The sequence below is a fragment of the Paroedura picta genome, chromosome 10 (assembly GCF_049243985.1).
Source record: "Paroedura picta isolate Pp20150507F chromosome 10, Ppicta_v3.0, whole genome shotgun sequence".
In the NCBI taxonomy this organism is placed as follows: Eukaryota; Metazoa; Chordata; class Lepidosauria; order Squamata; family Gekkonidae; genus Paroedura; species Paroedura picta.
This window is the reverse complement of record NC_135378.1, coordinates 73,435,369-73,460,727: the sequence shown is the minus strand read 5'-3', so window position 1 is coordinate 73,460,727 and position 25,359 is coordinate 73,435,369. Positions and strand designations below refer to the sequence as shown.

General features: G+C 44.2%; 1 protein-coding gene across 4 annotated transcripts in view; it reads right to left on the bottom strand.

Moving 5' to 3' along the window:
* Positions 1 to 4,031: 4,031 nt before the first annotated feature.
* Positions 4,032 to 25,359, bottom strand: part of UNC5C (unc-5 netrin receptor C) — a 360,728-nt gene continuing 339,400 nt past the window's right edge. For 3 of the 4 annotated variants that reach the window (XR_013224913.1, XR_013224914.1, XR_013224912.1), the window contains 4 exons: positions 24,456 to 24,620; positions 10,868 to 11,046; positions 5,998 to 9,999; positions 4,032 to 5,880 (listed from right to left, as the gene is read on the bottom strand). Coding sequence is in view for 1 of the 4 variants with exons in the window: in XM_077300836.1 (XP_077156951.1) it covers positions 9,834 to 9,999; positions 10,868 to 11,046; positions 24,456 to 24,620 (510 nt within the window). In the remaining 3 variants the exon portion in view is untranslated. Of the gene's footprint in view, positions 10,000 to 10,867; positions 11,047 to 24,455; positions 24,621 to 25,359 lie in introns of all 4 variants that reach the window. The other variant, XM_077300836.1, reaches the window with a different exon arrangement.

Genomic DNA, 25,359 nt, shown 5'->3' with positions numbered 1-25,359 from the left:
CGGGAGAGTTCACTGGCTTTGAAAGGGGGCTGACAAAACTCACAGCTATGGGTATCAGCAGCTACAAGTTATTTAGCTGAACAGCACCTCGGTGTGCAAAGACAGAATTCTTGTGTGCATGTGTGTGTGTGTGTGTGTGTGTGTGTGTGTGTATGTGGGGGGGGGACACGGGAAGGATATGGCCCTGGGTCTGGGACAATAGGTTGTTCTATGAGGGAACAGTTTGCTAGTAAAAGTGGACCTTCGGTATGATTCAGCATGGTTTTTATTATGCTTTCTGCCCTAAAGCCCTTTGGGAGGGACAGCCCTAGTTTGAAAGCCGCCTCATATGCTTTCCTTTAACATTTGAAGGAACCCAAAAGACACCTGCCTTAGCATCCTAACACAACCCTTGGCAGGCAGCTGAGGTCTCCTTGAAACTTGAGATATCTTGCACCTTTCTGTAAGGTCCATCTTGGCGATTGTAGTCTGCCTTGGAAAGGAGACTGAAACATTGATTCGTGTGCTAAAAGAGCTCCTTTGGGAAGGAAGGAAAGAAAAAAAAGAAGAAGCAGCCATAAACTCTTTTTCTGACAGACAAAGGAATCTGAAGAGGCTTTCTCCGTAACTAAATGAAAGGACACACATGGGATGGTTTTTCACTTGCTTATAAATATAATTTATAACCTGTTTAAAAATTCTTTCTTACACTTTGTACATGTCAGACTGACAGCATAAATGCAGGCAATTTACAAACAGAGGGCAGGAGAAAAAAAGGGGAGAGGGGGAAAGAGGCACACTCTGAACTAGTAAACTACACCTCCACTGTACAGCAATACAAAGAATGCAATGGCTAGCACTTTCGCTGTTAGTAATTCTTTAGAAAAAGGAATTGCATAGAAGATACAGCAATCAGGGAGATCAAAACCAAACCAAAAAAAAAAAAAACCAAAACAAAACAACCCACTTCCCCATATTTGATCAGCAAAAAGAGAAAACAAAACACCCCCAGCACAAACTGTAAGTGACACTTCAATGGTTTTGCTGGGAGATATTAAAAGTTGAGGACCAAGGTTGACCTTCCAAGCTTAGGCTCCACATTGGATTCCTTCCCTCCCCCAGATGCTCCAGTTGGGACTGGTTCTGCCTGTGCTTACGGAAGATATAAGTCTCTGGTCTCCATACTGTAACGGTTCAGTGAGAGATGGGGAAAAAGCATCTCTCTGTTAAAGAAGAGAAATCCAGGGGATGCTGTAAATATCGTCCCCAGGAGTATCGTATCTCTTTGTACTGATGATGTTTCATGCCCTCTCTCAAAAAGAGGGGTTAGAGGTTGATGTGTGGCTTGGGATTTAATTTTAGAAAGGATGATTTGCAAAGGCTGTGGAAGAATGGAAGCGGGCACTGGGCAGCTCTGTTAGTATTATGTTTACTTTGCTAAATGATTCCCTCCCCTCCCCCCCCCCCCACACACACACTCTCTCTTTAAAATATCACCTTGGTTTATATTAGAGCCAGTTTGTGGAAATAACCAGGCAGAGGCTTCACTGGCTCAAGTAAATAATACAAAAACTGTTTTTCCTAGCCTTGAGTGGAGCCACCGAACAATGTGGTCCCTGGCTTCCTGACCCTGAAAAGAAAACCAAAATTATTAGATGAGAGTTGCCTGTCACGTCTTTCACTGACAAAGCCTTAAAAACACATGCGTGACAAACAGGTTAGATCCAACACCTCCAAGTGCAGGGAGTGAGTTCCCTGATTTCCACTGCAGATCCTGAAGCTGCATCCTCTTCTTTTTTCTGAATTTTGAGAGTGACATTGAGGGAGGGGGAATGTAAGGAGGCCTGCAGTGGGAAGGGAGGGGAGATCAAAAATATCCCTCCAGTGAGTAGGATCCCGCTGGTGTGCTTTGGATCCAAACCCATTCTCTTTGTGAATGTTAACAGAGGTTAAATTGACGGCACTCATTCTTATTAACATTGTAGGAAACGTTAAAGACCTTGCCCACCCCTGAGCGATCAGTTCTTTCCATATGCTCCATCAATTATTAACATTTGTTCGTTAACATTTGATTAACATTTGTTCATCAAAACGTTAACATTTAAGTTCACCTGCAACTGTTTTATAAATGCTTTTCTGATACTGTCACTGGGGTAAAACAGGATGGCTATGCAACATTTGCTCATGTAAGTTACTCATGTCAGCTGTTTAACAAATAACGGCCCTGATCCCACTCTAGGCACAAACAAGGATCAGACACTACCAACTGGAAAATGTAAATCCCTAGCTGAATCACAAGATTTATCCATTGTATTTACTGAGCCCCCATAATATAGGTGGGACTATAGCTCTAGGAACCCCTTGGTCTCAGTTATGAACCTAGAAGCCGTCCTTTGCTAAATTTCAATAAAAATGGATGACATATCAAGCTAAGACATTTTATATGCAAATATTCTCAATACACAAAAGGAAATGTCAAGGGTCATGAAACGTTCTGTGAAAGACTCCTACAACATCCTTTCCCCATAATTTCATTAGAGTGTTCTTCCTATTTGCTGCTCTCCTTGGGTTGGTGCTAAAAGGGTTATTATTGGCTATGATGCAGCCAGTCAGGGAACATGGGTCCAAGATGATGACAACATGACACTACATAACCATAATGGTTACATAATAGCAACACCCCCAATCAAATCAGAGGGAGGGCACTGCTTCCTGTCCCCATTCTGAATGAAAGAATATTTTCAGTCTGGAAATGACGCTCCTAGAATCATCGCTGAAACAGAAGTTAATACGTCACAGGATGTGAATTTTGTTTTTGTTTTGGCTTCATAAGGACTCACGTCTGAAGATGGGCCAAGGAAGATGAAGGGTATCTATCAGACAAGCAGATAATGTCTCAGTTTATCAAATTTTAAAATTTTGATGCTACCCTTTTGGGGCAGAGAAGGGTAACCAGCAGACAAGTGCTTTGGATTAGGCTATATGAACGTGAACAAATGCTTAGGATTAGGCTGTATCTTTGCATTTCGTCTAGTTGACATTGGTGACATTCCTGGGATGCACAGCAATGACTCTGAAGGGATTACTCTTGAGGAGATCCTGAACAGGAGCCAAGGGTGAGTGATAGGGTTTGGTTTCTCATTTTGAGATACAAGTTAGGTTTTGAAGTGAGAATCAAGTATCTGAAATCTTTATAAAACAGCTATCCTGACTATTGGAAACTTCAGTGTATTCACTGTATTAGTGATACCTTTTAAATTTGCAAACCATTAGAAAGTCAGGTCATTCTCATAACTATCAGTATCATGATACTCAGCATGCTGTTATGTTTCAGAACACTTGATATGCACTAGCCTAAGTCATCCTTATGGTGGGCAGCATTGTAATCCCCAATGAGTTGAACCTAAGAAGCAGAGGTTTACTGAAGGTTTTGTCTAGCGGCCTTAGAGGCTGTAAGATTTAAACTAGGGCTTTCCTGGTTCACTGTTCAGTCCACTGACTCTCAATATGGATATTTAAAGGAAGAGGGGGATAAGATATTACATTCATTACTATGATCAAAATTCCATACAGCACCGTCACTGAGTCCCTGACCACATGAGTATAAGAAATGAAAACAAAATGAAAAGCACCTGGCCCTGATCCAGAGATGCCATGGGGGTGGCAGAAGATACATGAGGATCCTGTCTTTCACCCACCTACATAGAAATGACCAATTTTGTTGAGACTTGGTGACTGCTCCCTTCCCCCATTTCTGTCCTTGGAACCCTTTCTTGCTGGATAAAAGCAAATGTATTGTATACATTTTCCTGATCCAAATGGGTGATGTTCGCTCTATGGGTGTGAAGCAATGAAAACAATCATAATGCCAATGAAAGATTGCAACTAAATGAGTGGGGGACATGTTAGAGGAATGCAAAGAGTACAGCAGATCACATGAGGAAAGGGAAACAATCTGTTGTACGAAGCCTTGGGACATCAAAGGGGCACCAGGATGTTAGTCATGAGCTAAGCCCCGTCCCTTCAAAATAAGACCCAGCAACATGAACATATACTATTTCAAATGCATTTTATCCGAACACTACAAGAAAACGGTAAACAAACAAGGCTAAAATAACCGCCTCATAATTACTTAAAAAATAGAAATACATTTCTTCTACTGCCCTAGTTTTATATAGATGTGAGTGTGTGTATATAGATATATTTATAGTCATATACATATATATTAATTATATTACTAACAATTGAATTATCATGTGTACTATTAAACTAATCTGAAAATTATAAATGGGTAAAGAAAGGAAGTCCTTGATATCTTTAAAAAGAACCTAAAAAGTCACTGAGATTCAGAAAACTGTATTTGTTTTAATCTACTCAGTTCCTGGGGCTGAGCCTAGCTGCTGACTGAAAATATTCACCTTCTCATACATGTCGGTTACCGAACTAATTCAGTTCAAGTCCAGGAATGTGTTAAAGACCAACAAGATTTTTGGGGGAAAGTTTTCAAGAGTCAAAGCTCCCTAATATTCAGATTTCTGTTCCAATTTGTATCTGACAGAGTTTTGAGACTTTTGAAGGCTTCTGTTGGTTTCCAAGGTGCTACTGGACTTAACCTGACTGCTCTACGGCAGACCAACACAGCTATCCTCAGAGACGAATTCCGTAGCTTATTTTAAGGTAGAATGAGCATGGACTCTTCCGCTAGATGGCAGTGGACTCAAGCACTCAGAAATACAGAGGCCTGGTTCTGGAATTCCTTCTCTTCCCTGCTGGTCCTCTTTTCACCCCTTGCAGTTCATTCTTTGCTTCCTCCTCTCTATGTTATGGAGTTTTCCTGTGTCGTTAAAATATGTCTTCACGTGTGAATTCAGCTTAAGCAGTAGTACGACAGCAAATATATGGGGTGGGCAGCCGGTCAGCCCATTGACTTGCCAACACATAGAACATTTCACATTACTGTTCTAAAATGGATGTTATTCATTGCTGGCCCAGTTTGAAAAAAATGACACAGGAACAGGGCTTTCATAAATCACGTGTCATTCCATTAAGAAGAACAGTTGGTTCTTATATGCCACTTTTCACTACGCGAGGGAGTCTCAAAGTGGCTTACAATCGCCTTCCCTTTCTCTCCCCACAACAGACACCCTGAGAGGCAGGTGGGGCTGAGAGAACTCTGACAGAACTGCTCTGCAAGAACAGCTCTAAGAGGCCTGTGATGAGCCCAAGGTCACCCAGCTGGCTGCGTGTGCAAGAGTGGGGAATCAAACCTGGCTCTCCAGATTGGAGGTTGCTGGCTCTTAATGAGCTACCTCTGAATCATTGTGGACGTTTCAAACTGTGTCACTTTCCCTGCCCTTTTCCACAGCACCAACTTCCTCAGAGGTTTTTTGTAATGTTCTGACGTTGAGTGCAATAGCACTCAACCAATACAGCACTTCAGTGCTATAGCAGCACCATTGAGATGCCTTGATTCCATTGACTCCCATTTCACTTCATTTGACGCTCCCTCAATACATCTTCTGCCACAATACAGATTCTGCCAAAAGGAACCTGGTTCTCCCTTCTACATTTACTCGTTATGTGGTGGCTTTTTTCTTGACTCAAACTGTTTATGCACTGGGAACTTCACTGCCCCAGCTCCCATGCAGGAGCACAAATCAGGGGTGGATGAGGCGCACCGGGCCAAGTGCTCCCCCGTATGGGTGCAGGAAGAGGTGGGGCAACCTGCCATGAATAAAACTCCAGCCTGCAGCCTGGCATAAAACCTCCAGTGTGTTAATGGTCTCAAAATGTATTTTACACATCCTGGCTCAACTTCTCCAAACCTCAGGCTGTCTGCCTTTTCCCACACTCGTCTTGCTATCTGCTTCTACCGAGTGGCCTAGGCCAGGCGTAGTCAACCTGTGGTCCTCCAGATGTTCATGAACTACAATTCCCATGGGCCCCCACCAGCAAACGCTGGCAGGGACTCATGGGAATTGTAGTCCGTGAACATCTGGAGGACCACAGTTTGACTACCCCTGGCCTAGGTGGCTTTTTGCTCCATATCCATGACTATGTTTTGGAGATTTTTTTGCTGTCAATTCACAGCAAACATATGGCAGCCCTAAAGGTTTTCAAGGCAAGATACATTCAGAAGGGGTTGGTCATTGCCTGCCTCACAGGTTTCCTTGGTGGTTTCCTTGGTGGTCTCCCACCTAATTACCAACCAGGGTTGACCCTACTTAGCTTCTGAAATCTGATGAGGTTGAGCTGGCCTTGGCTGTCCAGGTTAGGACTTAAATATCATATGGTAGTTTAATTAAACAGATTCTTCATGAATGTACATGGCTGATAAAGCCACACAGTTCATTTGGAAATTCCTTTCGGACTCCTTGCTATGGAATCTTTGCGTAGAAACAGTATTCTGTTGACACGAAATACTGATTTTTTTAAAAAAAAATACAAATGTATGAAAGGTATGAATGGCAAAGGATTTCTGGCTCCAGTGGCCACAGCATCTGGTTCTGGGATGTTAAACAGAAGTCCGCTCTGAACACAAATGAAACCTAGCCGAGAAGGTAGGAGAACTGGATCCTCAGTCACTTGCCAAGCCCTCTGGAGCAATCTGGAGCTAAAGTCGACCACACTTTGGAAACATTTCATGTCCACAATGAACCCAGTCAGAACCTATGACTTGCTTTTGACTGTTCAAAGGCTGAAGGCCAACTCCCTTCCTCACACGGAATGTTTTATGAATGCTGCTCTGAGTTTAATAGAAACACAGTCACTGGGTGGAAAATAAAAGCTGGTGGAAATGTCAGAAATGGGGAAAGGTCAGGCAAAATTCACCTTCTGTGTTAACTAATGGCATTTTCACAGTTACCTTTAGAAATGAAGACTTGAGAAACTTCAGAGAAATAAAATCCTGCTGAAGAATGCAAAGTGCAGATGGGGGGGGGGGGGGGAAACAGCCGCTGGTTTGAAGCCTGGGGCAACAGGAGATGATATGAAATCTTTTCTAACAAGGAAAAAGGGGAGACGGGAATGTGAGAAACAAAAAAGAGAGATGACCTGATTTTTTTTTAATACAGCAGACCTATCTTTACTAAGCACCAAGCAAAATGAATCTGCATATAAGCAGCAGCTGGCTAGTTACCAATTTCAGTTTTCAATGCCACCAAATGCCAGCTATTCTAATGCTCAGAAGCATCTGAGAAGGGCATGAGATGGAGAACACAGATGTGTACATGACAATGCATATCAAGTGCTAGCAGGATTGGAAAAGACACTAAAAAGAAATCTAGGACAATCTAAGCTCTCCATTCTAAAATGAGCCCACAACAGAGCTAAACCTTTGGGGCAGAAAGTGCTGTTAAGTCACAGCCAACTGATGGTGTCCCCATAGGGTTTCCAAGGCAAGAGACTCATACAGGTGGATTGCCCTTACCTGCCTCTTTGTAGCAGCCCTGGCCTTATTCTGCACACATAGGATAATGCACTTTCAACGTGCTTTGACAGCTGGATTTTCCTGTGCGGAACAGGAAAACCTACTTCTCAAGTGCATTGAAAGTGCATTATCTATTGTGTGCAGAATAGGCCCTGGACTTCCCTGGAGGTCTCCCATCCAAATCCTAAACAAGGCCAATGCTGCTTGACTTGCAAGATTTAATGTGACTGGCTTAGCTTGGGTTAAACTTTAACAAATCCCATAATGGATGTTTCTATATGGGATGCAGGAAGATTAAAAGACCAATTCAGAGGGCAGGATATTTTTCCTATGCCAACAAACCAGCAGGAAGTAGTGTTTGTCTATTCACTGTTTTTTGCTGAGTGACACTATAATGGGAAGTTCTGACATTCTCATTATCATCTTTCACAAAGATTAAACCACAAGGTCTATTATTCCAACCCCCTAGTTACTTCCTTGTACTGACTAGTGCAGGGGGAGTCAACCTATGGTCCTCCAGATGTTCATGGACTACAATTCCCATGAGCCCCTGCCAGCAAAGGAATTGTAGTCCATGAACATCTGGAGGACCACAGGTTGACTACCCCTGCACTATTGCATGTGCTGAAACCAGCCCCTTAAAGGAAGCGGCTTTACTTCTGAAATTAAACATTCACACGCTCTTGCAAGGGTCATTTCCCTAGCTTTGGTCAGCTTCCTAGCTAGCAAACCAGATCCCTCTAATTACAGACAATGCAGCCCCAACATATACAGGTTTCTGCCCATGCCATCCACGGGTGCCATCCAGACACAGAATCCAATGCTAGATTCCTCACTTGTCTTTGAACCCAGAACATTATTTATGGCTGTGTAGATCTGATCCAATTCTGTTTTTAAATGCCCAACACGTTACTCAGGTAAAAATGGGCACCAGGTAGGCCGGTTACTTTCCTATGAACTCTGCAGTGCTTAGATATTTATCCCTGTGCTTAGACAGGAACATACTGGAGCCCATTTGTAGCTCCTTACAGCTTCTAGATCTCTTTTGGATTACGACCGAAACTTTGGATGAAAAATTTGCCTGTAAAGATGCCGTTATCAAAGTGGTGATGTGTGCAGGGCCAGAGATGTTACTGAAAGACGCCAAATGAGTCCTATGAAGCCTTGTTGGTTACAGCAAGCAAAAAGGGAAGCTGAAGTCAGCATCACTGGGGCTCAGTCTTAAACGAAATGGCCAAAACAGGTTAAAGTTTCTGATCAGTATGAATGTCTCATTATCCGGCAGTGAAGGCAAGCACTTCCACGAGAGAGACTTGTTGCTTCGTGAGCACTCATTCAACAGGTCAGTGGGAAAGGGGGCTTAGGGCGAGCCACAGGCCTTCAACAAAGACAGGTCATATTTAAAGAACACACTGAAAAGACCCCACTTAAAACATCCAGAGTTGGGGTGCTGCCATTGCTCAAATGATTAATGCTGTGGATAAATTTGGAAAGCAAAAAAAATAATAGTAATAATAAGAAGAAATATAATATTCCTCACACTAGATACTATTCAGTAAATAACCATACAAGCAAATTCATATTTTTTTTTCCTCCTTTTTTCTTTTGGTACGGTTTTGTTTGTCAAACCACGCCAAATTGCATATCACATACACACACGTTTCGATGATGGAGGCAGGGTATGTTGTGAACAGGGGAAGAGAAATCCCTGCAGTTTAAGACCCCCCCCACAGGAACGCAGGTGTCCCTGGGGAAGGTGGGGGAGAGGTATGTGGACTCCTGCTGACCATCAACATTATCTCTTTGCCAGAAGCAGGACTCTTAAAAGCTCTGGCTTAATGTCTCAGTTGAGAAACCAGGCTGGTGACTGGAGGATTTGTTTAAGACATCTGATGGACAGATATGCAGCTATGAAATGGGTCTGAAATTAGTGTTCGGGACCGGGATTTTATCTGAAAATAGCCACAACCCTGCTTCGTCCATGGCTTGGTCTAGAATGGCTTTCAACAAAAAGAAGGAAGAAGCAAAAACAAATATATAAAAAGACAGCCACGGACAGTCTTTTTACTTTCCGCCGCCCAGGATTTTGTGATGTAAACAATGTTCGTAGAAACTGGGATTGTTAAGAAAGTTTATCCATATATCTGGATAGCAATAAAAAGCGTTTCCTAGGAAACTGTAAAACCCTGTACCGAGCGGTGTACAGCCAAGCTGAGAAGAATGTTAGACTGAATCGTATTATCCAGGCAACAACTTTTGGATCCTGTGAAAATGTACAATGAGAATGCGTGTGAAAAGTCAGGATGTTTCAGCTCTTCCCTCTGGGATGCCTCTTGCTCTGAAATGCATCGGCCCTGGGGTGCTCGGTGGGGGATAGTCACAGCCGGCATGGTTAATGTTCCTTCCTTCTCTTTCTGAGGCTGCCTCAGTACTTCCCTTCTGCTGCCAAGGAAACGAATGTCTCGTGTCTTCCCATCTCTTCGAGGACTGTGGCCAGCATGCTCAGGTTCCCATCGGGGAAGTTTTGGGCTTCCCAAAGGTCTAGGATCACGCCGGTAGGGCTCGGCTTTGTAGCAAAGTAATTGAGGTACCTGCAAACAGGAGAAGGGCTTTCATTAAAGAACAGCTGCCATTTGTATCCGTGGTTCCTTCCGCTGGACTCCCTGCTCCATCAAAACTGCTGGGCCACAGTGCAAGTAACTGTTACTAGCAACAGCGGGAAGATGCAGGGCCACGTTGACCCAGCTGAGCAGCAGCTGAGTGGGAGACGCAGCCATGCCCTTGCTGACAACTTCTGAGTGGAGGCAGCATGGCCGTTTACGCACTGGGAACGTCACTGCCCTAGCTCCCGTGCAGGAGCACAAATCGGGGGCGGATGAGGAGCACTGGGCCAAATGCTCCCCCATGTGAGTGCAGGAAGAGATGGGACAACCTGCCACGACTAAAACTCCAGCCTACAGCCCGGCATGAAACCTCCAGGGCATAAACGGTCCAGGAGAAGCATACTTTGCAGGGGTGCAGGTGTCTGATCTTGGCATAGGCATGGCACCTGCTGTCTCCCTGTCTGGCAGGACATGGCCCTTAGCCTAATGCTATTCAAATGATTACTTCTCCCTGCCCTGAACTCAGAATGACAAATGCCACATAGAACTCTGCTACTAGTAAGCATGCTTTTAAACAGCAAGGAGCCGTTCCCTTACACTCCTCTTTGAGATCCCCGCCTGCAACCACAATGCTGTCTGTGACAGAGGACCCAGCAAGGTCCACTAATACCACACTAATTCCATCAAAATTGATTCCCATCCTTGACTTCAAACACAAGCTTCTTTTAGACAAACGGATCTCTGCTAGGGGTCGTTCTGATGGGAATCATGCCGAAGAAGTTCCCGGAGGATTTGTCATTTGTTGGTAACACATGCATTCATTGCTTAGCTCATGTGGACAACACACCTTACCTACCTGTCCAATTTTAGTTTGTGGGCCAGCATCCTCCAGTCATGACCTCTTGTCTGAGGAGCATCTAGGCTACTGCAGAGCTTCTGCCGGATTGGAAGGGGAATACTGAAGGCGCAAGGTCCTACTATGGTGGTGATCGTGCTGGCTGGATCCATGAGAGGGTATTCAATGCCAGTAGGTTCCTGCATTTGGAGAATACGGGCAACATTATTGGGGAAGGAAACAAAACCCACAGGGAAACGTGTGGTCTCCAAGATACTAGAAACGCTGGATGTTATGAAAGCATACATGTAACATCTGAAAATACAAAGACATCATAAATATGATCATCATATGACATATGACATCATATATATGTAGTGCCAGTGCCAGGCCAACATTTAGCATAGCACTGCAACCACAGACTGGCTGAAGATCTCCAAGGGGATTGCTACATGCAATAATCTCATGGGAGATGCTTATTGTGGTGGTAAGGCGGTAATGCTTTCAGAATACTTTTAAGCTGAGTTTTCTGCTAAAATGATGTTAAACCTGAAAAGGCAAAGCTAGAGAAGCTAAGTGGCAACTACATTGTACATAAAGTTGGGGAAGAGGGACCTTTAGGACCAGAAAAGCTTTTAACCAGCCACCAAAAGGACATTAAGGAGGAAGCCAGGTAGATCTCCTGAGAAAGATGGGTGCCAACAATGAATGCTGCCCTACTTTTCCAATTTCATCTGTGCAAAATGTGTGGTGGATAGCAAATCATTTTCAAATGATGTAAAGGTATATAAGGAGACTAGGGGCCAAGCCTGTAGCATTCAGGATTACAGCGGGCACTAGATTGGGGTGGGGGTGGGGGGTGGAAGAACTCTGTGGATGTCCTCTCCCTCCCCCAGGACCTGGGAAGGCGGCAGGCTGGAGGCCCCTGGGAAGGGAACTCACCGGCAGGGGCAGCTCTCACACTCCAGGGATCTGCAGCCTCTGAGCCTTGGAGGGAAGTGGAAGGAGGAGGGGGTGGTCAGAGGTGGGGGATGGAAGGCGACTGGCTGGCTGCTGGACAGACAGGCAAGCCAAGTTGGAGGAGGAGGCACTCAGGGGCAGGACAGCTGCCCTGAGTGGGCGTTAAGTGACTTAAGCCATGAGACACACTCATCCTCCAAGGCCTTACCAGAAATATATTATGTGGAACAGATGTTCTTGCAACCATGAGACTTACTAGTAAAGGCAGGAACACCACATTCTTTGACCACTGCTTTTCCAATGATGTCTTGAAGTACAGAGTCCAGACAAGAGATAGGGATGATGTAGTTATTCTGCATACCAGTGACACCAGTTTCCATAGAACTAGTGATGATATGGGGGAGTTACTCGACAAGCTATGTGTCCTACATAGGCCTCCTATTTTGAATGTCACCAAGAAATGCAAGAACTAGCTTTCCTTGGTGACAATGGGAACAGCGAGATAAGAAGCGGATGGAAAAATGCCACAAGGCATTTGAGACCCATGTCAATCATGTCAAAATTCATTCAGTATATTTCACTGCAAACAGCCAGCAGGTAAAAAAAAATCATTTTTCAAAAAAAGATGTTTCATATTCACATCCAAGACCTTGTAGACAACTTGTTTCTTGGGAGAACTCTACTACATAAAATTGGAGGACATGGAGTTAATCTCTTTCAGTCAGTACTTGTGGGTTCTATGCGGCATAGAGATATAGAGACAGCATGGTTTGAAGCATGAATGTGGTATAGGGTTGCCAGACTCCAGGTGGTACCTGGAGATCTCCCACTATTATAATGAGCTACCGAAGATCAAGGTAAGTTCCCCTGGAGATAATGCTGCTTTGGAAGGTGGACTGTACGGATTCATTCATTCATTCATTCATTCATTCATTCATTCATTCATTCATTCAACTTATAGCCTGCCACTCCCACAAGGCTCATGGCAGGTCACATATCATAACCCCCCCATAAAAACCCCTAATACATAATACCCCTAATACATCTTAAAAAGAAAAACCCAACAGCCCAACCTAACCCAACCCGATCCAAGGGGCGGCAGCAATGAAACCACATAGCTCATAACCCCAGGGAAGGAATAGAGAATCGCCGCGAGCATAACCCTAAAGAGGGAGGGGCAATCTACCATGGAGGTGCCCTGCTGAGGTTCCCTGCTCAGGCTCCACCCTCAAAATGTCCAGGTATTTCCCAATATATATTGGGAAAATATCCTATAGCAATCTAAACTGCATCAGGAAGAGATTAATTCTGACTGTCTACTTCTGAGCCTGAGCCAGTTTTCTCTTTTGCTCTCCAGTTCTTCATTTCACACATGCAGCCATAAGCTTTGCAGGATGTAATCTGAGATCAACCAGACCAGGAAGAGCTCCTTACAAAAATTAATTTCAGACACTATCAATCAAGCTTTATGTGGCAAGCCTGCAGGGATAAGCACCACCATGTACGAGGAGAAGATGTAATGGACCCAACTCCATGTGCTGCCTGGTGGTGTTTACATTCACATTTCTGCCTCACATTTTATGGTATTTATTACTTCAAATAAGTGGCCCAGATGCTTGCTATAGAGTGCATTTACTGTCCCTTCTGTATTTTTTTTTACTAGTAGGTCACATGGAGTATAGCTTAATTAAACATTACATGCATTGGAGTTAGGGCTGCTTTTCATGAAAGATTTTGGATTTGGGTTCTGATATTTGGTTTATATGCCAATGCCTTTCATTATGAAATGGGCCCATAATTCAACCAGTGTTTTCTTTAGAGATATGTGCAAGCTGTGCTTTATCCATGAACGCATTACTTCGTGCGTGATAAGCAGAACCTAATTACAAGGTATCTCTTAAGAAGATACCTCTCATCTCTGTTCAATGGACTTGAACATAGTCTTTAATGAAAACGTCATAGGACTGGAGATGAAGCTGGTAAGGCTATCATTTTAACATTTAGCAAACAAGAAATCAGCATGCTGCCCAGAATCCTTGGCAAGAGCATTAGGACTTTGGGTGTTGCATTTGTTCTGAAAGCCAACACAGAATTTGGTACCTAAGCAACTGCGAATACCAGCTTTGTTCTAGGTATGAGCGTGACTGAGTGTGGCAGCTACTACCTTCTTTCCTCCTACTGTTCACTGGACCTGTGTCTGAACTGTGGGACTTTAGTGATCATTTGCAAGTGGAATTTGTCATTTCACACAGTAAAAACTGGTTGAAAGTGGATTTAAAGTGCATTATTTAGCATGTAAGAGCCTCTTGTGGCACAGAGTGGTAAGGCAGCAGACATGCAGTCTGAAGCTCTGCCCATGAAGCTGGGAGTTTGATCCCAGCAGCCGGCTCAAGGTTGACTCAGCCTTCCATCCTTCCGAGGTCGGTAAAATGAGCTTGCTGGGGGTTAAAACAGTAATGACTGGGGAAGGGAATGGCAAACCACCCCGTGTTGAGTCTGCCATGAAAACGCTAGAGGGCGTCACCCCAAGGGTCAGACATGACCCAGTGCTTGCACAGGGGATACCTTTACCTTTATCTTTATTTAGCATGTATGAAAGTGCCCTATTTCACAGTCCAAGCAATTTCAATCTGCACCTCATTTCCACTGCTCTCATCAGAGACTACAGACATCAGAGATACCTTTTTAACAATGGGTGTTGGTGCTTATTTCTCCAGTCCCATACTTCAGGGATCTTTGGAAAATTATTTCCTATGAGGAACAACTGTGGCACCAGGTAACCTTCATATTTTTTTAAACAGGTTTGGGGACCATTTAAAAAACACAACCAGGTCTTCAAGTGTCAACCAAGTCTTCAAGTGTCATATTAAATATGTGAAAGATACGCATCCATATCACATTGGTGGACCATAATGAAGACTTGATTGCCCCTTTCCAGTGATTCCTGAATCATGGGTTCCACCCATCGTAAAACAAAGAAAAACACAGCACCTTCCCCCCCACCCCCACCCCCATTTTCCAGTCTTTGTGGAAAAACAAAAATGTGAGTGAAGGAACTGTTCGTTTTCAGTCTTTGGATTCCTCTGTTCTTTGAAATTCAGAGGAAGATTATCAGAGCCATCCCACAGAAGCAGAGAGAGCGCCACACAGAGAGAAGCAGAGATCAAACTCTAAGCAGGAGAGAACTGGGTCACTTTGCTTCCCTGTATTCATTACCAAGTATGACAAACTAAAAGTCTCATACCAAGTTGTTAGCTGATCCGTAACTGTCTGAAGGATGCTTGGAAGGGACAGGAGGGAAGGTTGACTGGGAGAGGGGGCTGATCATCTATCAGCTTGCCAGAGGCATTTCAGCTGATGTGCAGTCAGTTATATCAGCAGTATCCCATACACCTAGGATTGACAGGTGCTGATGGCAGGGGATGGAGGGCATTCTCTGGGAGCTCTCTCTCTCCCTCCTTCTCTCTCTCACACACAAATCAAGCCCTAGGCAGGAGAGAATGTGTGTGTGCGTAGTGTGGTGTGCGTGTAAGAGAGAGATCAAGCCTCAAAGTAAACAGCAGGGCAGGGTGATCTCTATGTAAAATATGCTTACCAGAAGAATCCTCCCTCCCTCTGAAGAACTGTCTGTACTCACGAAAGCTTATACCTGAAATAAAACTTTGTTGGCCTTAAAGGTGCCATGGATGGGAGTCCTCCTTCAAAGGAGGAAGAAAAGGAGGAGACATCAGCCAATGGAGGAAAGGGAGGCTTGGTTTTGTATCTCTCCTACACAACAGAGGGAGCCAGACAGAAGCCTGCAGCAATTCAGCAGTGGCCCCAGAGAAGGAGAGAGAGTTGGGCAAAAGAGAGGTCCCAACTGGGGAGTGGCAGCCCTACATACACCCAATATGCAGTCCCAGCACAACTTATCTGAGCAGCAACAGACATACAGGAAATTCCGCTCCCTCCACCCCCAGAAAGCCTCTGAAGCTATACCAGTGCTGCTGCCTTCTAAGCCCACCAGAGCCTCAAAGTCCAACATCATCACAGGCATCCCTGTAGGCTGAGGAGCTGAGCCAGACAGTGCAGGTGACAAGAGACTCTCTCTCTCTCTCTCTCTCTTTTGACAGGTAGAGCAGCCTTTCTCAAAAGATCAAAGAGTTTTGTAAAGAGCTTCTCTCACTTATGCTAAGGCCGGTGGCCTAAACCTTTTAAATTGGCAGGTGCCTCCTGCCTTCCTTGAAAACCAGAAAAGGGCCCTGCAGGTGGCCATCGCCCACGCAAATCCCCAAAGAGCATATACATTTTGTGAGGATGGCCTGCCACAAAAGAAGGCCGTCTTTTCTGCACGGGGAAATGTCACAATGGAACAGACATTTCAAATCCGCAGGGGGAAACTATATTGACAAGCCGCAAAAGGGAATAAAAAAGTGGATTCACGTCACTGGGCAGTCTGATGCCGCTGTTACGCAGTGTGTCTCATCTGTACGATTCCAAATCAATTCACAAAGTATAATTGCCCCCATTTGCGGATGGGGAAATTGAGGTCAAAACGCTCATCTGAGAAAACAAAACGCCACGGCAGCAGAACTAACGCTCTGACCTCGGCCTTGGGTGTTTTTTTTTTTTTGCCTGAGATCAACCTTCTTTTCCTCACAGCACCCACAGCTCAATGATATGATATGCAAAAAACTGAGACAAGGAACGTTGACCACCAGAGATAGAAGTGCATTGTTAAAACCAATTTTAAAATGTCGTTCTACAGACCTATCCTAAGCAAAGTACGCCCTTTTAACGCCACTGAAGTCAAGGGGCTCAGAACCAGGCAGCTCTGCTTAGGATGGCACTGATAAGACACTCCAAAGGAAAAGGGTGCCTGACATTTCAAAGTCTAGGAGAACAATAAAAAATATATATCGCTTCAGGACCTCACATCTGCAGCATAAGAAAGGAAATTAATTTGGCCAGCGCATCAACAGACAGGGAAAGCAAAGTAAATGTTTTTTGTGAACTACTAAAGCAATAAGAAGGATCTGCTTTAAATAGCAGTTTTTAAAATCTTTCTCTGAGCTGCCTTGTTGGTTTATATGAGAAAGCTGGTGCAATGTAAGCTGGAGCGACTCTACCGTGCTGGTTCAAAAACTATTTCAATACTCTCAAACGTCCAACTCAAACCCCAAGACATAAGCAGAGAGATTCAAATGAGTAGCCGTGTTGGTCTGAAGTAGCACAATAAAATCTGAGTCCAGTAGCACCTTTAAGACCAACAAAGATTTATTCAAGGCGTGAGGCATTTACTCATGCCTTGAATAAATCTTTGTTGGTCTTAAAGGTGCTACTGGACTCAGATGATTCATTTTGCTTACCCTTTTGCTTACCCTTACAAAACTCTATCCTCCTTGTTTTTAATTGCTGGCTATATATACTGTTTTAAAAAGCTGATTTTCATTTTTTTTTTTAATTTTTCATTGCCTTGAAGGCCCCACTTGGGCAGATATCCATCCTGTGCTTTGGTAACGGCACTGGCTTCCAGTTGAATTCTGGATCAGGTTTAAGGTTTTGGTACTTCCCTTTCAGGCCATTTGGGGTCTGGGCCCAGCGTAGCTGAGGGACCCCCTCTCTGTCAATGCTGCTCAAAGAGCATTGTGCTCTGCCAATACCAACTGGTTGATGGGCCGTGACACCCAGGAAGTATGTCTGGCCTCAACCAGTCTTGGCCCCCACTTGGTGAAATGAGCTCCTGGAGGACATCCGGGCCCTGTGGGAGCTGATACAGTTTGCAGTGCCTGTAAAACAGAGCTCTTCTGCTAAGCTTTTGGTTGGGGCTAGTGAATTGAGACCATCTGCTGGGTCCCCATATCGGAAATGACCTAAGGAGGAAATCTCGGGAGAGATGTAGCCAATGAATGACTAGACAGCCACTACTACATATGGGTCTAAACGATTTTAACATTTGTCTTAGAGTTCAAATGTTTAAAGTTTTAATTAGAGTTTATTTACGCATTTTATACTTGAAGTACACTGCCCTAAGCCGACTTCAAGAGGGTGGTATATAAATCCATAAATAATAATAAATAAAAATAGTAAGTTGCGCTTCTTTTTAAAGCTTGGCCTTAAAGGCTGTGCCAGGCATTACTGGCTGAGTCGGATCCTCATTTCAGGTCTCTATGGCTGAGTCAAACAAGAATGGGTTGTGTATCATTTCTTTACCTTCCAGTGTACTGCAGTTTCCTGGAGATGACCCTGCCGCTCAAGTGGGAAGAAAAACACACATATGGCATTGGCTTAGTTCAGTCATAATATGAAAACCTGGTTGATTTTAATTTGTGAAAACAAGATCTGGCTTCCAGATGATCACTGAAAACCTAGTTTGCCTCAACAGTTTTGACTTCACTTGCAGGAGAAGAAAAAATTAATAGGCTGTTGAGTGATGGGGGAACCCAGAAGTGATGTCAAGCCTCCCTATGGATTTTTGGAAACTTTATGGTAAACCTATGAGCCTCTTATTGTGCAGAGTGGTAAGGGCAGCAGATATGCAGTCTGAAAGCTCTGCCCATGAGGCTGGGAGTTTGATCCCAGCAGCTGGCTCAAGGTTGACTCAGCCTTCCATCCTTCCAAGGTCGGTAAAATGAGCACCCAGCTTGCTGGGGGTAAAACGGTAATGACTGGGGAAGGCACTGGCAAACCACCCCGTATTGAGTCTGCCATGAAAACGCTGGAGGGCGTCACCCCAAGGGTCAGACATGACCCAGTGCTTGCACAGGGGATACCTTTTCCTTTACCTTTTTATGGTAAACCTATCACAGATAGCTGCCCCCATGTCCCTGCCCCTCCCCCAACTCCTGTGGGTTGCCAAGTCATGCCTGACTATACAATATGGAGAAAGGGAGGGAAAGCAGGCACTCTCTGCTTCCTACGTCCTCCCAGGAATTGTACTGAAAATGGTGGTGGCACAGAGCACCATCACCGGGTTGGGGGGTATTCCAGTCTCCCTTGTCTTCCTGGGACCTGGAATGTTACTTCAGCAGTATTCGCAGTGCTAGATTCCCCAGTTGCTAATGGAGCCTAATATACATTGCCCTAATGACTTGAATGTTGCCAGATGCTGGGGGAGGGAGGAGATGATGCCAGGGAGAAGGAGATCTCCTTCTCGTCATCTTCCCAGCTGAGGTGACAGCTTCACAAATTCTCCTCCTGTCTTCAGCTGTGAATGCGCATCAAGAGAAAACAGCACAACAGAAGGGAAATTATGGCACAAACAGCAATGCGGTACATGTAATACGACAACATAAATAACCAGCCTGCTGTTATAATTCATGCCATTTTGTGCAACTCTTTTTTTAAGGAGGACGGGGCAAGAACTCATAAACACAAAAATTGCCTGGAGAAGCAAGGACATTGGGGATTCTTCACAGACTCCTGGTGGACATCCAACAGTTTGGGGAAGCTAAGAGAAAGGAGCCACAGAAATAAAAGGACAAGTTTCTCACATTCATAATTTCCAATAACTCCAAAATACTTATTTGTTTTGTGTCATCTGTCTGTCACAGCTCACAGAAAATTTAAGAACGATAACACAACGGATCGGTCATTATTGCTTAAAAGCAAACAAAGCAATAAATTGCTTACAGCGGAGAATGAAACAAAAAAATAATAATGCACTCACAGGAAAATATCATTGGTTAAAAAGAACAAAATGAGAATAGAAATCTAAAAGGTAGAAAGCCAAGAGTCACTAAAATCCCAATATCTTGTGAAGTAAAAAAAAACAAAAAACTAAAAACACACAGCATAAAATAGCAACCCGCATTAATGTCGCTAAAATCACATTCAATAAAAAACAGGCTTCGATAAAATCTACCCGATGAAGTCACGGCTTACGCTCCCCCTCGGCGTGGTACTGCGCAGCTGCTGCTGGCAGCGCCCCCCAGTGGGCGGCGGGAAGCCAGGGGTGCCGGTGGGAAAGCAAGCGGAGCAGGGGCTCAGGCAGCGATGTCCCTCGGCAAAAGACTACCATCCCCCCCCCCGCGGGCTTCAGTAAAATTGTCAAGCATTGACCGGTCCCCAGTGATAAAAAGTTTGGGGACCACTGATTTAGAGCTCTCAGTAAAAAACAGCACTTAGAATGGAGCCAGCAGCTGCCCACTGCTTTGCTATTCATCTCCAAGGTCTTATTTTTGTCCTTTCCTACTGCATACATTACCATGTCCCATTATATACAATGAGGTTTTTAAAGTGCATACTAGAGTATCTCTAAAGAGAGTACTCACTCTTTCTGCTCCCTTGCTAAGTTAAATTTGGGATTACTTCAGTTTGGTACTTATTGTAATAATTGTTTATGATAACTTGTTTTACCATCTGTCTTTAATATTATGGTGTCCCCCGCTGAATATATAACTTTACACCCAATAATCAAGCAGATGTTCTCTGAAACAGCTGCACAATGCAGAATTAAGTACCTTTCTGCCCGTCATCTCCTGGCCCTTCAAAAATGACCCAGAAGAACCCACATTCTGTGATTTGAGCAACTCAAGCTTTGGCAGCTTCAAGCTGTTGAAAACACCGAATAGTCTCTCAAACAATGAAATAATGGTGTTTACTTTGCAGCAGCTTTGTGTGTGGGTGGGTCGCTTGACCCAAATATGGCTTTAAAACACTGGAAAAAGACAATCCAGTAATTCAGAACAATTTTAGGATGGCTACATTTGTGTGAAACTCATCTATTGCTTTTATCATTAATACCTATTCACAATCTAATTAATGTTGCCTAAATTAGCTAACATCTTGCTTCTTTGCACTGAAAGGCACCTATCTAGATAAAAATGTATAGCTTACAATGTAATATTGATTTTTCTGGGCCTTCTCCCTACTCATCTAAACTTGACAATGGGTTTTGGGGCACTAAATGGACCAGTTTAAGGTATCTTTTTTGTTACCCCTGTGCATCTAGTTCTGTGACTTCAACATCACTTCTCTCTCTCTCTCTCTCTCTCTCTCTCTCTCTCTCTCTCTCTCTCTCTCTCTCATGGCAGGGTACAATATAACCCCCCCCAATAAAACATGATAAAACCCCATCCCATAACAAAACAGAGCTGAAAAAGTAGATAAAACAAGATTGGTGGTATAGTCCTTCCCTTCACCCCTACAGCCATCTACCCCCCAGAGTGGGGTATACTGGATGTTATTGCATAGCCTGTGGAGGGGCCCCTGTTGGTCTTGGCTTTGATCTCAACCAAAGACCTGGTGGATGAGTTCTATTATGCAGGCTCTGTGGAACTCTGATAGCTTTGTCAGGGCCCTCAGCTCTCCCAGGAGCTCATTCCACCAAGTCAGGGCCAGGACCAAAAAGGCCCTAGCCTGGGTGGAGGCCAGACATGCTTCTTTAGGGCCAGGGACCTCCAGTAGATTAGCACCCACAGAGTGGAGAGCCCTGCAGGGGAGCATAAGGAGACAAGCAGTCCAACGGATGGCCTTAAAGGTCAACACCAAAACCTTGAACCTGATCCAGGCCAGGACCGGCAACCAATGCCGCTGCCTCTTCACAGGTTGGATATGGGCCCTCCAGGGCGTACCGATGAGGACCTTAGCAGCTGCATTCTTTATGCATGTATGTATTGCCATCGTTTATACGTTGGAGTTTCCAAGTCAAGGACAAGGGTAGGCCTGTGTTGATGACCCCGTAGGGTTTTCAAAGCAAGAAATGTTAAGAGATGGTTTGCCCTTGCATACCTCTGCACAGCTCCCCATATAGTCTTCCCATCCAAATAATAATGAGGGCCAACTCTACTTAGCTTCTGAGATCCGAAGAGCCTGGGACAGCCTGGGACATACAGTCCAGGACATCATTACTAAATGCCAATCTACAATTGTATTAAAGTTGCTGCAGCAGACACAAGTACGGCCTCGTTCTCTTGCTTATGCCTTTCTCTTGCTCCTCTCCTCTTCCTTTTTCATGCACAGACAACTCAAGATTCCTGGGCCCATTCTGCACACATAGGATAATGCACTTTCAGTGTGCTTTGGCAGCTGAATTTTCCTGTGCAGAACAGGAAAATCTACTTATAAAGTGCATTATCTTTTGTGTGCAGAATAGGCCTTAGTTAGAAACCAACTCTAGTTCCCTTAATTCCAGTATCCAATACTTTCTCCCCACAAATCTAGGATTTTAACACAGGATTCTGTGTTTTAAAATCTCGCTTGATGTGAAATAAAGAAACTCCAGTTCAGCCAAGAATCCTGCATTTAAATGTCACAGGAAACTGGTGAGAAATAGAAGAAATCCTTAGTCATGATCCATGCAAGGGATGGCAAAGGAACAAAAAGAAAGGGTGGTGCACAAACATGGAAAATCCATCATACCAAATGCTGCTCTGCATACATCCAAAAGCTTCTGGGGCTTTACCACTTCCCAATGGAGATGGAGACAAATTTCCAAATATACGTTTGTCTCATTTACACAATATACATTTAAGTGTGAAAACATATTCAGCCTAGAAAGTGATTTGGCTCTGAATTGCGAAGCACTCCTTCAGCCTACATCCTAAATTGCTATCCAAATTTGTTTGTGAATCTGATCACCTGTCTGTCTCCCTTACTAATCCTTTCAGCCACCTTAATTTTCACTATCTTATTTATTTATCCAAGACGTCAGCTGCAGGTGCAGAAATCTTACCAGCATTCTGTCTGGAGACTTCAAAATCATAAAATAAATCATTCCTTATCCCTGTGCAACTGGCCAAGAGCCTTAACGTTCTTTGGGGAATCAGTTCTCCTCAAAAGAGGGATTTTCTCCACTTTTTCATTAGCTTCAGTGTCTGATCCACCTTCTTTCTTTATCTGCTGCCTCTTGTGCATTCTAAACAGAAAATGTTTATCAAATGGAAAGCTGGCTCCCCCCCCCCCTCAACACACACACCACACCCCTAAACCCTAAAAATCATGTTCCTTCGGTTGTTGCTGGCATTGTGCGGTTATTGAACTCTGCAGACCTGCTGGTCGTGAAAAATAAAAACACCATCCGAAGTCAGCAGGGGTGGAGCTCTGTGGCTCAGAGATATGGCTTGAGGAAGGCAGGCTGCTGGATTGTTGCTATGGTAGCAGGATGCCGGGGCTATTCCTTATTAATGTCAGTGGGGCTTCAGCCTGAAGTTGTTTGTAGCTCAAAACGGGTGGTGAGACTCTGGCCACAGGGCCACAGCAGGCCGTGGGGAAGAGAGAAGAAGACAAGGCAGCAGCTGGACTGAGGAAAATGTCCACCCTTCCTTACAGGAGAAGTAAAGAAAGGCAAAATACCTCACCTTGAAGGAGACATTTGTGCACCTCCTCCAGCCTCAGACTGATCCGCCAGAGTCTCAGGGCCCATTAGTTAGCTTCAGAGTTCATCATGCAACGGCCTTCCATGGAAAATCTTGGGTTTTACTAGACCATGATTACTCTGAATGCTTACTCTTACTAGGTCCACTATTAAAAGCTGCATTGCAGCAAAATCAATACCTGCTCATGCTCCTAAGCATGGATCTTAAGAGTGAACTGCACATAGTTGAGCTTGAATCTGTTTTATTTAAAAGTGATTCTAAGGCACTGAAGGAAATACTACGTGACACATTGTTTTTATTATGCCATCATTGTGTGTCATGGTTAAGAGCAGCGGCCTCTAATCTGGAGAGCTGGGTTTGATTCCCCATGCCTCCAAATGCAACCAGCTGGATGACCTTGGGCCAGTCACAGTTCTCTTAGAACTCTCTCAGCTTCACCTGCCTCTCAGGGTGTCAGCTGTGAGGAGAAGAAGGGAAGGCGATTGTAAGCTGCTTTGAGACTCCTTCAGGTAGTGAAAAGAAGGGTATAAAATCAACTCTATTTTTTCTAAAAGTATTTTTCTGGAAAAAAAATGGATAACTGTCTCTGGAAGCTTCTCAGAACTGCAACAAACTGGAACTCAGATAATACCTCAGTATACAATACAGGGCAATGGCTCCTGATTTCAGACTAGGATCTGGGATCTCCCAGGTACAAATGGCCACTCTACCCCAGGAACTTAGAATCATAGAATCATAGAATCACAGAGTTGGAAGGGACCTCCTGAGTCATCTAGTCCAGGGGTAGTCAACCTGTGGTCCACCAGATGTTCATGGACTACAATTCCCATGAGCCCCTGCCAGCAAATGCTCATGGGAATTGTAGTCCATGAACATCTGGTGGACCACAGGTTGACTACCCCTGATTTAGTCCACCCCCCCCACGCAATGCAGGACACTCACAACCCTATCGCTCATTCACTGCAACCTGCCATCCCATCTCATCCCCTTGAACCTTCACATGGAGGTGATGTTGGACTTGCAGCGTGACGTTGGGCCAGTCACACTCTTTCAGCCTAACCTATCTCAAAGGGCTGTTGTGAAGATAAAATGGAAGGGAGGAGAACAATGTAAGCTCCTTTGAGTCCTTTGCAGGGGAGAGAGATGGGGTATAAACGATGGCAATACATACATACATAAAGTTAACTTTCTGCATTCTTTTCCTTTAGACTCTAGGGTTATAGAACTAGAAGGTTAATGGATACAGCAAACAGGACATATTATGTCTGAGACCTTGTTAAGTAGTCACTGTAGAGAACGGACCACCATTTTCTTCATTTCTGAATAGTATGGAGAGATCTGAATCTCCTTACCTCTGAAACAGTACAGTTGAGCTGGAATATCTGCCCCTCTCCTTCGACCTGCCGTATGCAGAGTTTGCACACAAGCTCCAAGGTGTTCAGGCTGAACCTCTCCAGGGTGAAGGTGCAGTGCAGATTTCTTTGACACCCGCTCCAGATGTGATAAAAGGGAATTTCCTGCAGAAGAAGTGATAAAAGCATGAAAATGGAACCTTTGATTTTTGACACTTTAGGCAGCCTCAGTCAGATCTAACTTTTAGCATTTAGTATTCTAACTCCCAAGTGGGTGGATTATTAGCAAGTTTCGGGCAATTGGAGGGGGGGGGAGTACTTCTTTTGAACAGGATGCTCTACCAGGTAGTGTGTAATTTAAAATCCAGCAACTGGAATTTAAGTAATCTGGATAGCCCAGGCTAGCCCAGTCTCATTGAATCTCGAAAGCTAAGAGGAGTCAGCCCTGGCTAGTATTTGGATGAGAGACTTGCAAGAGATATCTGGGTTGTGATGTGACAAACCACCTGTGAAGTCTCCTGCCTTGAAAATCCCATAGGGTCGCCATATGTCTGCTATGACTTGATGGTAGTGTCAAAAACAACAACAAAAACCTTGGAAATTGCATGCATTTAGTATTCTTTGAATTGATTTTAGAGCATTGCTAGAATGAAGTTTTTTTATTGCTTAAGTATGCTCCACAAGATATTTTTCTATATGCCCAAGATTAATAAATTTGATACAAGGCTTTAGGATGCTTTGGGCTGATCCTGCGTTGAGCAGGGGGTTGGACTAGATGGCCTGTATGGCCCCTTCCAACTCTATGATTCTATGAGTCTATGAAGGCAGAGGACCTTGTTCACAAGTAAGGATTACATGTTTGGCTAGAGTAGACTGTATAAATCAAGGCTGAATATCAAGGCCT